The sequence below is a fragment of the Microtus oregoni genome, unplaced genomic scaffold (assembly GCF_018167655.1).
Source record: "Microtus oregoni isolate MIOR12 unplaced genomic scaffold, Mior012 000105F_ref0000443, whole genome shotgun sequence".
NCBI classification, from domain to species: domain Eukaryota; kingdom Metazoa; phylum Chordata; class Mammalia; order Rodentia; family Cricetidae; genus Microtus; species Microtus oregoni.
In genome coordinates, this window is record NW_024544720.1 from 1,681,575 (window position 1) to 1,695,341 (window position 13,767).

The 13,767-nt window shown below is 44.0% G+C and overlaps 1 protein-coding gene across 2 annotated transcripts in view; it reads right to left on the reverse strand.

The window, feature by feature from the left end:
• Nucleotides 1–11,016, reverse strand: part of LOC121443368 (UDP-N-acetylglucosamine/UDP-glucose/GDP-mannose transporter) — a 33,084-nt gene extending 22,068 nt beyond the window's left edge. The window contains exons 1-4 of one of the 2 annotated variants that reach the window (XM_041645111.1): nt 10,788–11,016; nt 4,041–4,074; nt 2,751–2,837; nt 581–648 (exon numbers count right to left, since the gene is read on the reverse strand). In XM_041645111.1, the coding sequence (XP_041501045.1) occupies nt 581–648; nt 2,751–2,837; nt 4,041–4,074; nt 10,788–10,909 (311 nt within the window). In that variant the 5' untranslated portion in view covers nt 10,910–11,016. Of the gene's footprint in view, nt 1–580; nt 649–2,750; nt 2,838–4,040; nt 4,075–7,105; nt 7,158–10,787 lie in introns of those variants that run through there. The other variant, XM_041645112.1, reaches the window with a different exon arrangement.
• Nucleotides 11,017–13,767: the final 2,751 nt, after the last annotated feature.

The following is a 13,767-nucleotide window of genomic DNA, read 5'->3' on the forward strand; positions in this document are numbered from 1 at the left end:
CCACCCCAGGTGATCACCTTTTCTCTATCTGACAAACACAGACCTCATACTTATGTTGAGACATGACCATCAAGAAAAGCATAAGCTTTTTAAACTTTCCTAAAGACGTTTCTAATTAAACTCAAAGCTATACTTTCTCAAATTGTTAAATACTAATGTTTCCCACGTGATACCTGTGATTCAAACCGACCTACCTGGGAAGAGGCACTGTGAGTGAAAAACTGCCTCCATCAGAAGGCCTTGTGGGGATGGCTGTGTGGCATTTTCATGATTGTTAATGGATGTAGGACCCAGTCCACTCTGGGCAGAGAGCAAGCCGGAGGAAGTGGGGAAGTGTACGAGGAAGCAGCACTACCCTGTGGTCTCTGCTCCAGTTCCTGCCCTGCCTTCCCCCAACCGAAGGTAACCTGGAAGCTAAAATAAACCCTTTCCTGCCCACAGTAGTTTGAGCCATAGCATTTATCACAGAAACAGAGAGCAGACTAGAACATCACCCCAAGCAAAATCTAGAAAACCAAACTCAGCGTTTGCACCACCAGAGGTGATGGATACCCCTCCCCACTGTCATCTTGAACTGTACCTTAATTTACTGGTGCTTGATAGGCCACTGATATGGTTTCCAACGTAGAGAAGAGGCAGAGGAAAGAGCTTCATAAAAGGGAAAAGATGCCGTTAGAACTTCATTTGCATGCTTTCCTTATGTGTGTGTGTGTATGTATGTATGTATTTATGTATGTATGTAGAGTTCTTAGACAGCAAGAGACAGATGGGTGGCCACCTCCCACCTGCGCTAACCACGCTCATAATTAACACAGTTCTCCTTGTGTCCGCAAGGAAAGGAGGGCCTTAAGTCAAAACTGCTTGGCCAAGCCTTGCGAAGACTCCTCAGTCAGTATGATAGACAATAAAAAGATTACCGTTTTGAGCCATTACATTATACAGCAAAGAGTAAATGGCACGGCCCCCAAAAACCCACAGAGCCCTGCTTCATGATGAAATATTTAAGCCCTTACTTTGAGACCAAAGATGCCATTTTTATCAACATGAGCTACACAGCAAAGAAGGTAAAAGACATGAAAATTAGCTTCTCGGGGAGTAATTTTGATTGGATAACTTGAACCTACATACAAAAAAAGACAAAAAAAAACATGTCTAATAAAGCATCATTAACGCTCCTTATTGTACACACTGTGGACTGAAGTTCCCAAAAGGGTTGGGGAAGGTAGGGAGATGGAGACGGAGGAAGGTGGGAGAGGAAGACAGGAGAAACTTCACTTGTATGGAAGATTCTAGAAGGACTAATAGGGAAACTTCAAGGTTATGGAGAATTAAAATGCAAGAGACAAATTATCTTGGGCTATATTTAGTCCCTTTGAAAGCCATCTACCTTTAATATATATTTAATATAATATATCTTTATAATAGATATATTAGTATCTGACCTAATATCCTATGATTATCAACTGTAAATATATATGAAGAAGCTATTCAAGGGTTTCTTAAGAAACACCAGTTAAACCTGTTAATCCAAACACTACCATTAGCTACTTCATATCATCCATCAAAGGGTTACTCTAAGAATTTAATGTCTGTCTCAAGCCTGGCCCCCTGCAGCCAGTTGTTAAAAATTACTTCCACTCCATATTCCCAGTAGGAAGACAGATCCTTCAATGCGGCTTCCGTGTGTACTTGTACATTTATTCAATGTATCAAACTGTATTCTTAACTCTAGCTTATATCAGGTTAGGGTGAAAATGCAAGCCGGGAGTGCTGTCAAACACCATTAGTCCAGCACTCGGGTGGCAGAGACAGGTGAGTGCAAGGCCAGCCTGGTCTACAAATCAAATCAGAGCTTTGTTACACAGTAAACTCTGTCAAAAAACAACAAACAAACAAACAAAAAAAACCTAAAAATAAAATCTGAAAACGTAAGTCAGTAAGCTAGGACCCAGGGCAAATCTGGCCCATGCTTATTTATATAAAGCTTTATCATAATATGACCGCACTGACTCATTTGTGTGTCACACAGGGCTTCTTTCACGGTACAATAAACAGTGAGTCCGGCCCTTAGCCAAAGAGTTCGCAAAACACAGGCTTTAAAAACTAAGAGCATTTGTGTTGTTAAACACCTACGTTCACATTTTTCTCTGCCTCCTACCTCGATGCAGCCGTGCTGAGGTAAGGCTTTACACAGGTGCAAGGGATCCAAGCTCAGGTCTCACACTTCCTCAGCAAGCACTTTACACACTTACAGATCTCACAAGCCCAGCTCAGCCTGTCTGCATCTTCATTGAGTTATACAAATAGATATTTATGTATAAAATATTTATTAAAAACTTTCTCATACAGGTGGTAATGGAACACACTTTTAGTCCAGCACTCGGGAGGCAGAGGCAGGCAGATCTGTGAGTTCAAGGCCAGCCTGGTCTACAGAGCAAGTTCCAGGACAGCAGGGCTACACAGAGAAACTCAGGCTCAAAAACCAAAAAGTAAAAAATAACAAATTTTTCTTCCAGCACTGATGAGGCTTAAGAAAAGGATTTCTAGTTCAAATCTGACCTGGAAAGATACATAAGAGCCAATTCCAAAGAAGAAAAATAAAGAAAACCAACTTTCTACTGAGTGTAAGGGGAAAGGAAGATCCACAGTGTATGAAATGGATCCCTACTTTAATCCAATTGGATCTTTTGTGTGTTTGCTTGCTTGCTTTTCATTTTTTAGTTTGTTTGTTTTTTATCTTTCAAACATACCTTTCCGGGAATTTTCTTGTCAAAATCAGGGAAGTGGATTATTTTATTTAGCTTGGATACATACAGTATCATTATGGTGGTGGCCATCTAGAAGAGAAAGAAACAGCAAAATACTATCTGGAAAGACAGTGTGAGGTTTACTGATACAATGGTGTAATCAAAGCATATTTATCAGAAACAGAACCCAAAAATCTACTTTTCAGGCTGAAGGGAGGGATCTCGTGGAAGCTAAGATTCTCACCATGGATGAGAAGCTGTTCGAATCAGAACAGGTAAAATGTATCATTGAGTGGACTTACCTGGATACATTGTCTCGGGGGCTCTAGAAACAGCCATGGAGTAAACAAAGGATTGCCTCTGAGAGTAACCAGACTGACCAGATGACCCTGGACCACACTTCCACAAACGGAGTGTATGGTCTGTTAACTTCCCTTAAAGGCCAGCAAGAGGAAACAATTTTTAAAAAGGAAAAACTCCTAGGCAGGCATGGTGACACTCACATTTCATCCCAGGAAGGAGAGGCAGGCAGATTTCTGTGCGTTTGAGGCTGGAATTCCAGGACAACAACAGCTACATAGAGAGACCCTGTCTCAAAAGGGTGTGAGAAGGTACCGACTCCTTGCACCCATCGAAAGATAATGAAAATAGACCGAAACTTTTTGAAAGAAGTTGAGAGAGGGTGTATTGGAGGTGAATATGATTAAAAGGCATTATACACACTGAAAATATCATGAGACTCATTATTTTGTACAATAAATACAAGTTAATAAAAATGTCCTAAGAAAAGTCAGAGTGTATTTTCGAGAAGTCCAGAATTAAGATTTTTTTCCTCTCAGGGCCTGGAAAGATGGAGCAGCACCTGCTGCTCTTCTGGGGGACCTGAGTTTAGTGCTCAGCACCCACGTCCTCACTTCAGGAAACTCACAACTCCCTGGAATTCTAACTCTAGGGGAAACTATGACCTCTGGCCATTGAGTTCTTGTGTTCACACTTATATACCCACACATGAACACACACAAACATTCATAGTTAAAAATAAAATAAATCTCAGCCCGGCGGAGATTTAATCCCAGCACTCTGGAGTCAAAGGCAGGCTGATCTCTAAGAGTGCAAGACCAGCCAGGGATACACTGTAAGATCTTGTCTCAAAAATAAGTAAATAGCCTTGTGGGTGTGGAGCACATCTTTAATCCAAGCACTTAGGAGGCTGAGGCAGGTGGATCTCTGTGAGTTCAAGGCCAGCCTGAACACCAATGGCGAGTTAAGACTGGTTTTTTTTTTTCAACTTACCTGCCCAATTCCAAGAACAATTGGTGAGGGAAAACTGCAAGAAATATAAAATAATGAATCAGTTTAGCAACATAAAAAAAGGTTGAAGACCATAATGACATAAAGAGCTGTTATAGGCATTAGACAATGGAAACTTCAAAAATTTGTGTCCGTTTCTTTTTCATTTTTTTTTTAAAAACTAATGGTTGCTGCTGGGTGGTGGAGCACACCTTTAATACCAGCACTCAGGAGGCAGAAGCAGGTGGATCTCTATGAGTTCAAGGCCAGCCTGGGCTACAGAGCGAGTTCCAACACTACACAGAGAAACCCTCTCTCAAAAAACAGAAAAACAACAAAAAATGATGGTTGCTAAACTTGCCAGCTTTCCTTTGTTCTGTGAAGGTAAACTAGTCATAATTGTGCATACTGGAAAGAAATAGAGTAATACAATAAATAAAGTTAATAAAATAATATTTAAAATGCCATATACAAGAAGACCCCGTGTGGTAGTTTGAATGAGGATGGCCCCACAGGTTCATATATTTGAATGCTTGGTCACCAGGGAGTGGCACTTTTTGAAAGAATTAGAAGGATTAGGGGGTGTGGCCTTGTTGGAGAAAGTGTGTCACTAGGTGGGCTTTGAGGGTTCAAAAGTCCATGCCAGGCCCAATCTCTGTCTCTCTCTGCCTATGGTTCAGGATGTAAAACTCTCAGTTATCTCTCCAACACCATGTTTACCTGTGTGCTGCCATGTTCCCCACCATGATGATAATGGACTAAACTTCCGACACTGGAAGCAAGCTCCAATTAAATTCTTTCCTTTGTAAACAGAGTTGCCATTTTACAGCAATGGAACACTGACTAAGACGCCTCTACATAGAAAACTAAACCAAAGTTAAAAGTCAAAGAAGAATCAAGTCTGTTGGTGCAGGCAGGCTGTTACCTGGCTAACTGCAAGGTTAGGTAAAAGTATCTCAAGTTCAAGGCCAGCCTGAACAAGTAAGTGAGCCCCTTCTCTGAAGAAAGAAAAACAAGGGACTAAAGACATGGCTCAGTGGTTAAAAGCTCTTTCTGCCCTTCTCAGGGACCCAAGTTCAGTTCCCAACACCCATGTGGGCAGCTCACCGGCTCCTATCACCCCATCTCCAAAGTCATAGCACATGTACACAGACACATACATAGACACATATTTGGAGCCAGACCAAAAAAAAAAAAAACCTTTAGACAAAGTAGGCAGGCAGATAAACAGGTAACCCTCAAAAAGTTAAATAAGATGCCCCCAATTCTTATGCACCCATGCCTGTAATCTCAGCACTGAGGCAGAGACAGGATTCCTGGAACTTGCTGGTCAGCAACAATAGCCAATCAGCCAGCTCCAATGAGATCCTGTCTGAGAGGGTGGAGATTGATTGAAGATACTCTCTGGTGAATCATAAAGCAAATACACACAGCAAGTTCTCAACAAATATTTGTTGAACTGGATAAAACAAATTTGATTTTTTTTAAGACAAGGGCACCCTATATAGTTCAGATGGTTCTCAAACTTAGCGACCGTCCTGCCTCACCTCCTGAGTGCTGATATCACAGATGTACCCAGCTTTAGGATTCAATATGTTTTAATAAGATGTCATTAGTAAATTTTCATGTCCTAGAGAAGAGTATTCATGGGAAACACAAAAGTTGTCTGCTTGTACAACCCTTATGATCACAACTGTGGCCAGTTGACCAGACTATTAAAACACAAACTCCTTCATGGGCCTCCTTTTGTTCTAGCCCTTGAAAGCCACTGAGTTCACATGCTCACAGAATCCCTTTCCTGCCAGGTAAATCTAGCAGTAGAATTGCCCTGGCTTCTCTAAGTGCCAAGCCACAGATGCTCACCACAAACCTGGGAAACTCTCACACAAGTTCATCTGCTAACCCAAGGTACAATCTTGGGCCCCTCTGGACCACAGCTTCTGCATGCTGGCCTTAAGGAAATACTTCCCAGATTTTTCTTCAGTGATGCTGGTCTCTTCTTAATCATAGCTGATTCTCCAGCCCCAGATGGCCAGTACTGACTGTCCCAGCAGAGCAAGATTTCAAGCTAGCGGGTGCGGTCTGTTGTGAACCACAGCTGATTCTCTGGTCAGCTAGAGCTGATCAGAAAAACACAGATTCTTAATTAAAAATATCACATAAACAGCCCTGACAGAGTCTTTGCTTCTCCCTGAAACTTCACAAACTAGACACCCATGGCCTGCATTGTTCCCAACGTCTTATCCTCCAAGCTTCCACAGAACAGCCTACTGAGCTCTGAGCACTCAAAGGAATTTCCAGCACAAAGTTCAAATGCCACCACAACCCTCTCCAAAACACATGGTCAGGTTTGTCACAGCAATGCCCTATGGGCTGATACAAATTTCTGCCTTAGTTAAGGTTTCTATTGCTGTGATAAAACACCGTGAGCAAAAGCAGCTTGGGGAAGGAAGGGTTTATTTCATCTTACACTGAAGTCAGGGCAGGAAGTAAAGCAGAAGCCATGGAAGGACCCTGCTTAGTGACTTGTTCCCCATGGCTTGCTCAGCCTAGTTTCTTTTTTTTTTTTAAACATTATTTTTTTAATATTTATTTATTATGTACAATATTCTGTCTGTGTGTATGTCTGCAGGCCAGAAGAGGGCACCAGACCTCATTACAGATGGTTGTGAGCCACCATGTGGTTGCCAGGAATTGAACTCAGGACCTTTGGAAGATCAGGCAATGCTCTTAACCACTGAGCCATCTCTCCAGCCCCTCAGCCTAGTTTCTTATACACCCAGGACCTCCTGCCAGAACTGGCACCACCACAATGGGTGGGCCGAGACTGGGGTTGTAAATTTAATCACTTACTAAGGAATGTTATTTCCAGTCTGTATTCTCTGTGAGAAAGACACTGATACACAGTCTGTCATTTTACGCCACAATCTCCTGACAAGTCACTTAATGAGAGCAGCTGGTGTCTACTTATCTTGGTCATTCTCTCACGAGTTATAAACACAGTTTATAATGTATATTCAACAGTTTAAAAATAACTATATTATATTTTAATTTTTAAAATTTATTACCGGGGCTGGAGAGATGGCTCAGAGGTTAAGAGCATTGCCTGCTCTTCCAAAGGTCCTGAGTTCAATTCCCGGCAACCACATGGTGGCTCACAACCATCTCTAATGGGGTATGGTGCCCTCTTCTGGCCTGCAGGCATACACACAGACAGAATATTGTATACATAATAAATAAATATTTTAAAAAATTTATTAGCATAAAATTAACAAAATATGCCTATATTAATTCCTAGAGCCAGCGTTTTTCATATTAAAAAAGAGTAACCCAATACCCTAGAGGCCAATCTTATGGAGGCATTTTCTCAATTATGGTTTATGATAGCACTTCTAACTTGTGTCAATAAAGTAGCCAGGAAAAGCATGAACTTAAACTAACAAGAAGCTAAGACCACACACAACAAGGCTTGTACCCCAACCAGAAAGAATCTGTTCAAAATGGAACAGAAGAAGTCCCCTGAGCTCCCTCCACACCTACAGTCTTGTCAGAGAACTGTCAAAAACAAAACAAACGAAAAAACTTCTTCCTTCTGGCCTCCAGAATACAGTCTGCTCAAACAGCTATTGCTGGGGTCAGGTTGCTATGGTTCGTTGTAACGAAATCACCCCAATCCCTGTCTCAACAATGTGTGCTTCAGGAATCTTGAAATGAGAGAATGAATGTTATTTTGACCGAGCCCGGATGTATAATATTACACTACAGAAACGGGGTGGGGTGTCTTCACAAACAGTATAAGTGCTTTAGCTTTCCCAAGGTAAGAACTTTAGTCACAGAAATCTTTCCCACCACTCAGTCATACTTATGAAACTTATGAAACTCCAGACTTAAGTGGTAGTCGATTACTTAGGCTACACACACCCCCTAGTCTGGAACTCAAAATCTTAAAAACAAAAGGGCCAGTGTCTGAGATCTCTCAATGATTAGACACCCATTGTCTTCAGAGCAGTGGCCAGTGTTCATTGGCTCCTGCTGAAAACAAGAAGAATGTGTTTCTTAGAGGCATTAAAATCACAGCCAGTCAGAAGCCCACAAACTCCAACGCAAAACAGACTTATCCTCAGCCTTTGGCTGACATAACAACATTACTCTTAAATATGCCCATGACACCCTCATGTTTTCAATTGTAGATTTTGATGTTTTATTTATTTGTTGGTTTCTCCGTGTAATAGCTCTGGCTGTCCTGGAACTCGCTCTAATAGACCAAACTGACCTCAAAACTCACAAAGCTCCACCTGCCTCTGCCTCCCCAGTGCTGGGATCAAAAGTGTGTGCCACCACCTGCCAATGTCTTATTTTTTAAAATATTTATTTTCTTTTATGTGTTTAGGTGTTTCGCCTGCATAAATGTATGCACCCAATAAGGCCAGAAGAGGGTACTGCATCCCCTTGAACCGGAGTTATGGATGGTTGTGAGCCAACCTGTAGGTGCTGGGAACCAAACTGGGTCCTCCGCAAGAGTAGCTAGTGTTCTTAACTGCTGAGCCATTTCACCAAGCCCTTTACATTTTTTTTTTTTAACTTCGAGACAAGGTCTCTTATAGCTCAAGCTGGTCTTGAACTCAGTGTGTCGGATGACCTTGAACTTCTGATTTTGCTGCCTCCACCTCCCAAGCAATGGGATTCTTTACAGGTGTCCACCACTATGCGTGCCAGGGACTGAACCCAGCACATTGTATTCTAGGCCAGCACCGCCACAGCCTCATCTCCACCCTGACAGTTCCTTCCCTTTATTACCATGCACTATGTGTATTAAGTGGCTTAAGTGTATGTTCATTTCTGCTTTTACAACATGGGGTTTGCGGGATTTTTATTATTTATTATATAATTTATTATATTACTATTATTATATTACTATTATTATTATTACTACTACTACTACTGCTGGTTTTTCGAGACAGGGTTTCTCTGTGTAGCTTTGGAGCCTGTCCTGGAACTCGCTCTGTAGACCAGGCTGGCCTCAAACTCATAGAGATCTACCTGCCTCTGCCTCTGGAGTTCTGGGATTAAAGGTGTGTGCCATCACTGCCCGGCACTTTTTTTTTTAATTTATTTTTATTTATGTGTTTGTGAATGTATATCATTCACTGAAGAGGCCAGACTCCCTAGAGTTGTCAGACCCCCTGGAGTTGAAGTTACAGGTAGTTGCCAGCCACACCATGGGAGTGCTAGGCTGGCAAGATGGTTTGGTGGGTAAAGGAACCGCTGCCAGACCTAACAAGCTGAGTTCCATCCCTGGGACCCACACAGTGGCAGAAGAAAACTGACTCCTGAAAGTTGTCTTCTGACCTACACACACACACACACACTTTAAATGTTGCTAGTTTATTATTGGCAAACTAGGGTATGAGATTAAGGGTTTTTACCTCTTCTCTTCACATAGGTAACTTCACCGATGTGCTTGAGACCAAGGCTGGCACACCCTGAGCACACAGTGTCACTGGGTGAATGAATGAAGGCTCTGACCCCTGCTGCTCCTATAAAGCTCTACTGAGCTCTCCTATCACGTGGCACCTGCTCACTCCCTTCGGTCATCCAGCCCTGCTCACATTCTGCTCCTCCCGGGGGTTGGCCTGATGTCCTGGCACCGACCTCTCACTTCTCTCCAATCACAGGCGATGTCGTATCTGTTCTTGAACCTGTTCGTTTACTCTCTACCCTTGAAGATGTCTCACACGGTCCGTACCATTTTCCCAGTGTCCACCGTGGGCGCCTAACAGACGCTCAATATCTGTAGTCCTTACAGCCTGTGTTCCTGATGGGGGTGTGAGTTTTCCCAGATATAAAACAAAAAGGCAGTCCTATAGTTTACAAAGAGCCCCAACTTGTGGCATCTTAGGCAAGGCCCTGTGAGGTCAGTACCAGGTTTGCAGCCAGCTAGGTTTTGCATCTAAGGAAAATGCTAAGTATGGACTAGTGCCAGGGGGCAGAGCCCTCACCCCTGGGGCTGGATTTAAGCCCACAGTTCTCTCAGGGGTTCTACCACACAGTAGAATTAAATAGGACATTGTAGTCTTTACAATAAATTCAAAGAAGCATAGAGTTGCTGGTGCACTCAACTCTAATCCAAAACTCAGCTTGTAAACTTCTGTTTGTTCTGGTTCTCCAGAAATGTAATGGTTATTTGAGAATAGATGATCAACCCATATAAACGGATGATCACAAGTCCAGACTGTACTCTGTGGGACACTTTTGTTTTGTTTGTTTTGCTTGAGGCTGGCTGGAGATGTTAGAGAGAAAAGTCTTGGGCTGCTTCCCTACACTGTCTAAAACAGGTGTGGTGTTATGCGGCGGAGGTGGGGGACAGGAAAGCTGCTAGGGAGTCCCGAAGTTAGCCCGGGATGCACGAAACCTTGTGTCAAAAACACCACAAAGATTAAAAAGTAATAATTTGCTCAAAATACACATGTTTATGCTGCTTCACACCTGTAATGCCAACACTAAGGAGGCTCAGCCATGAGGATTTGAGCAAGGCCAGCGTGAGCTACCTGATGAATGCCTGTTTCAAAATTAAGTTTTCTCAGTTGGTGTATTTATTTAAAGCCTGCGACGGCGGCTTTCCAAGTTCAGCTGGTGTGTGCTGTGCCCCTGACTGCAAGTGGACTTTGTTGTGTTGTGACTTGGTGAAGGCAAACCAGAGACAACGGTTCCAGGCCCCGGCCACCCTGCGTCCCGCATAACCAGCCTCACCCGTAGGTGGTCAGCAGAGCCTTGTTGACCAACACGATGAGGAAGGAGCACGTCCCGTAGAAGAGCGCCGACAGCAGCCTGGCCAGGCGAGAGGGCAGGCGGGCCGCGTCAGGCTCCTCCATCTCCGCCGGCCGCCGCCTCGCCGCCACTCAGCCCCCGGTCCCGCCCCTAGCCGCCCGGGAAGAGGGTGCGGCAGGAACAGGAGGAGCCGGGGCGCGAACCCCAAGACGGCCCGCGCCCCTAGTGCGCTCTCGCCTCGTAAGCGCCCAGTACCGGGTACTGCTGAAAAGCCGGCCTTAGCCCGCGGTCCACTGGACCGCCCTCAGGCCACACCTCCAGCAAGGCTGAGATTTGCTTCCGCTTTTTTTTCCCTTTGGTTTGTTTAAAAAAAAAAAAAAGAAGTGTAATTTACATCCTACAGGACGCGCCTGAGCTGCTAATTTGAGATGCGTATTTGACAAATGAATACATCCAAGTATACACGAAAATCCAAGCTCAACATCCTCTTTTTTTTTTTTTTGGTTTGCAAATATTTTATTGATAATTTTTTTTTGAGCTTTACATGTTCAGGAATGTTTACCTTTTATTTTTTTTCCATCTGTGTCTGTCAATTTATTTATTTATTTTTATTTATTTTTTTATTTTAAATTTATTTATTCATTAAGGATTTCTGCCTCCTCCCCGCCACCGCCTCCCGTTTCCCTCCCCCTCCCCTGATCAAGTCCCTCGAAGAGCAATCAGGGTTCCCTGACCTGTGGGAAGTCCAAGGACCGCCCACCTCCATCCAGGTTTAGTAAGGTGAGCATCCAAACTGCCTAGGCTCCCACAAAGCCAGTACGTGCAGTAGGATCAAAAACCCATTGCCATTGTTCTTGAGTTCTCAGTAGTCCTCAGAGACCCACATCGGAGCACGGGACAGAAATCTCAAGGTTCAAATCAGGTGCAGGAGAGGGAGCACGAGCAAGGAACTCAGGACCGCGAGGGGTGCACCCACACACTGAGACAATGGGGATGTTCTATCGGGAACTCACCAAGGCCAGCTGGCCTGGGTCTGAAAAAGCTTGGGATAAAACCGGACTTGCTGAACATAGCTCAACATCCTCTTAAAGCGTGAGAGTTCCCCTAGGCCCTTCCGGACGGAGCTCTGGAACTCTCTTCTGCTGTGGCACTGCGTTAGACCTTCTTTCGGATGGTTCGGTGCTTGGAAGCACCCCCAACTACTTCGGTCCATTTGCCAATGATGGAATTTTGGTCGTTCCCAATGTACAATTACTAAACACTTCTAGGCACATTGAAGGGCAAGCGCTTGTGTGGAGCTTCTGTTTCCCGTTCATGAATGCCTAGGACTGGTGCGGCAGAGCAGGGGTAGTCAAGTATTCGGCTTCTCTTGTGGATGCTTCAGGCCTCCCTCACCCAGGATCCACTTCTCCCTAGGACAGCAGTGCAGGATCACTGATTCTTGGGAATCAAGGCTGGGAACTGCAGAACGGCTGTAGTGTTATTTCAAATGAAGTGTCCCATATTTTTAATTCTAATTTATTTTAAAAATCTGAGATTTTAGCCTTTTAGAAATGCTTAAGATTCCCTTTTAAATAAAGCTGAAATCCAACTGTATAAAGGCTCGAACTGTCTGCCAACAGCTGGATTACAAGCTGAGTGGAACTTTTGAGAAGTGGTCTACCTCTGAAAATTTTGGCTAGATTACCCCCAAGGCGGATGTGGGGGCATGCAAGATTTTAAAATCTGAATTATGGAGAGAGGAGCAGGGGTTAGGACCTCTAGTTGTTCTTGTTGAGAACCCAGGCTGTTCTAGCACGGAAACCAGGCAGCTCAAAACTGCCTATAACCCCAGATCCGTGCAGATCCGAGCTTCTGGCCTGGGCAGATATACACAAACATAGCCAGAATTAACAATAAAAGAAAACTCTGAATATAGTCACTTGGGCTGATTTCCTCCCAAAGATCTGTTGTTTCTGATCACTCTCCACATAGTCACATTTACAGTCTTGCAGACATGAAGTACTAAGCCCAGCACGTTACTAATCCCGTCCCATCTCCCCCCCACACACACAAAAGGGCAGGCTCACTGCCTTCCCTATTACTCTAAGGCCTTAGGGTAGGGCTGGCAATAATTAATACTTAACTACACTAGAGCCTTTGAGATAGCAAAGAAGATAAAAACGCATGCCTGATACCCAAGTCTGGTCCCCAGAATCGACACGTTAGAGAGCCCGTTCCAAGTTATCTCCTGGCCTCCACACATAAACCCAGGGCAATGCACCTCCCCCCACCCACCCACCCACCCACCACCACCCATGTTTTGTTTTTCTAAAAATTAACTTCACCAATATAATTGAATGAGAAATAAAAAAAAGATGACTGTCCCTAGGTGTGGTGGAAGAGGCTTATTGTAGATAAAAGGGAAAATATGGCCAGAGGCAGAGGCATCTGGAGGAGTCCCAGAGTGAACAAAACCCTGAGCCTGGCTGTATGAGGAGAGTGGAGAAGGAAGAGGGGAGAGACAGGAGACCAAGAGACCAAAAGACCAAAAGGACCAGCATGGCCAAAGTGGCTTATTATATAGGGGGAAGCAGCTGGCGGAAGTGTAGTGATATTTTGCTTGTTTTAACAAATTAAGGTTGCCTGAAGATCAGAGTGCAGAGCTAAGTCACTGGAGGCCAGGGAGTAATGGCTTATACCTTAAGTCCCACGAGGGAGACAGAGGCAGAGATGTTAGCTCAAAGCCACCCTGGGTTATTCCCTCCAAAAGAGAAATAAAGGTTATCTCAGCAGTTGGGATCCCACACCAGGGAGGTGGAGACAGGATTGATATGGCTGGGTAGAGAGAAGAATATAAAGTGGGAGGAGACAGGAGCTCAGTGTAGTCTGAGGTTTGGTGGATACAGTTGCAGTCTGAGGACAGGATTGCCCCTGTGCTCTGAGCACTGGTAGAAATAAAGGTCTCTCTAGTGGCTGGCTG